Genomic DNA, 1,966 nt, shown 5'->3' with positions numbered 1-1,966 from the left:
ATCTATCTATCTATCTATCAGTTAAGCAAGATATAACACACTTTTGTTTATAAGTCCCACAGCTTCAACTTTGGTGTTTATTAATTATCAAGGTATATAGTGAAATTCATGCATGCACTGCAGTTGTTCATTAACTCATCCATTCATGCACATATGATGTGATATGCCTGAAAGGGAGTGCCTTTGGTTAGAAAACTTTAGAAAGCATGATGTCGAAGAACATGAGAAAACATGCATGACAGAAAATAAAACTTAACAATAGCATGACAACTCAACTACAATATTATCTTCATATGCCTGTTGGATCTGTCAGCATGCATTTGAAATGCTAATTTAACACAACCTTTTCTGTAAATGCATGACATTTCAGAAAAACATCATGCATGTAATTATTAATAATTATCTGCATGCCACGGTTACTATAAGCCTGTTTCTGCATGTTTGTCTCTGTCTCTAATAGCTTGGAAAGACCCATGTCTAAGCGCTGCACCGGCTTAAGCACGTGTGTCCTGGGCAAACTCTCCCAGGATATTCACAAACTACAAACCTATCTCCGCACCGACGTGGGAGCAGGGACGCCTGGCAAGAAGCGAAGTCTATCTGAGCAATATGATAACTACGGCGACTCATACAATTGAAACTTTCAGTTTTTAGCCCATCTAGTTGTCTGTCTGAGTTCACGTTTGCTTGTTCATCCAGCTCTATCCATTACCAAGACTGCTAATACATGTGGAACCTATTTGTCTGAATAACTTCAAAGAAACATCCTTGCTTCATCTTTTTTACTTACATTAGATTTATGAACTTATGAACAGCTACAAAAATTGCGTTACTTCGGCAGTTCTTTATAATACAAAAAATATAAGAACAGATAAAAACCTCTCTACTGTTTAATTACTTTTCTCTTTGTAGTAATAAAATAAATTATATAAATTCATATTTTACATGTAAGCTGTTCATTTATTCATTCAAGATTACAAACACAATATTAAAGGAGAAAAGGGTAAGCATGGCTGTCTATAATGCACACACAATTATTGGAATATGTTGCCCTACGTATTTCCCCATTGTATTTAATTTGTTGTTGATAATGCTAGACAATATTGTTCAAAGTCTGTCTCATAAATGTCTGTTCTGATCTTGAGCATCATAATAAACTGTGTTCACTATGTTTTCCATTCTTATTCTTCTTAAGTAATGCAACAGCACAGAAGCGGGCATGCAACACAGCCACCTGTGTAACCCACCGCTTGGCTGACTTCCTGAGCCGGTCAGGAGGACTGGGACACAGCAACTACGTTCCCACCAACGTGGGCGCCCAGGCGTTTGGCAGACGGAAGCGGCACAGCCCTGTGTGAGCACCAGAGCAGATACAAGGTAAGTAAGCACTCTGTACTTTCACATCAGTATTATTGCTGGACTAATTGAAGCTTATACTGTAGATAAAGTACAAGATTGACCCCATGCAGACATGTATATGACATGCATATATACTGGAACTATAATGTGTGTCTGCAATATATATATTGTTGTTTTTTTTTTTTAAATGTCCACCTTAAAATGTCTAAAAATGCATCTCCTTCTAACTCATTAGAATTCGTAAATCTATGAATATGCATTTGTTTTTAAATTTCTACGTTTTCTTACTGGACACAAGATGTCTCTTACTTCTCAAATCCATTCTCAGCGTATGTGCACTGGCATATACACAGTTTCTACATCACAGTTTTATGAGTCACATACTGGACATCCTGGTGGCCCAGCAGTTCTACTGTGTCTATGAATGAGGAAATTTGCTCTCCATGTCCCTTTCTACCCATATTTTTTTTGTTTTCTTTCCTCTCTTTGGCTCTCTAGGACCAAGTGCCTCCTTTGAGTGACAAAACTTCATCACCGTCTATCTACACTTCGAGAGCATATATTCTACACAAACATTGACTGATCTCTTGCTTTCAGACCACCACCA

General features: G+C 37.5%; 1 protein-coding gene across 1 annotated transcript in view; it reads left to right on the top strand.

Moving 5' to 3' along the window:
- Nucleotides 1-1,371, top strand: part of calca (calcitonin/calcitonin-related polypeptide, alpha) — a 2,061-nt gene extending 690 nt beyond the window's left edge. The window contains exon 3 of the mRNA XM_035652291.1: nucleotides 1,196-1,371. Within this exon, the coding sequence (XP_035508184.1) occupies nucleotides 1,196-1,358 (163 nt within the window). The 3' untranslated portion in view covers nucleotides 1,359-1,371. The remainder of the gene's footprint in view (nucleotides 1-1,195) is intronic.
- The last annotated feature ends 595 nt before the right edge of the window (nucleotides 1,372-1,966 follow it).

This window comes from Morone saxatilis, unplaced genomic scaffold (genome assembly GCF_004916995.1).
Source record: "Morone saxatilis isolate NCDOM2014 unplaced genomic scaffold, NCSU_SB_2.0 Contig11, whole genome shotgun sequence".
NCBI classification, from domain to species: domain Eukaryota; kingdom Metazoa; phylum Chordata; class Actinopteri; family Moronidae; genus Morone; species Morone saxatilis.
This window is presented reverse-complemented; position numbering and strand designations above follow the sequence as displayed.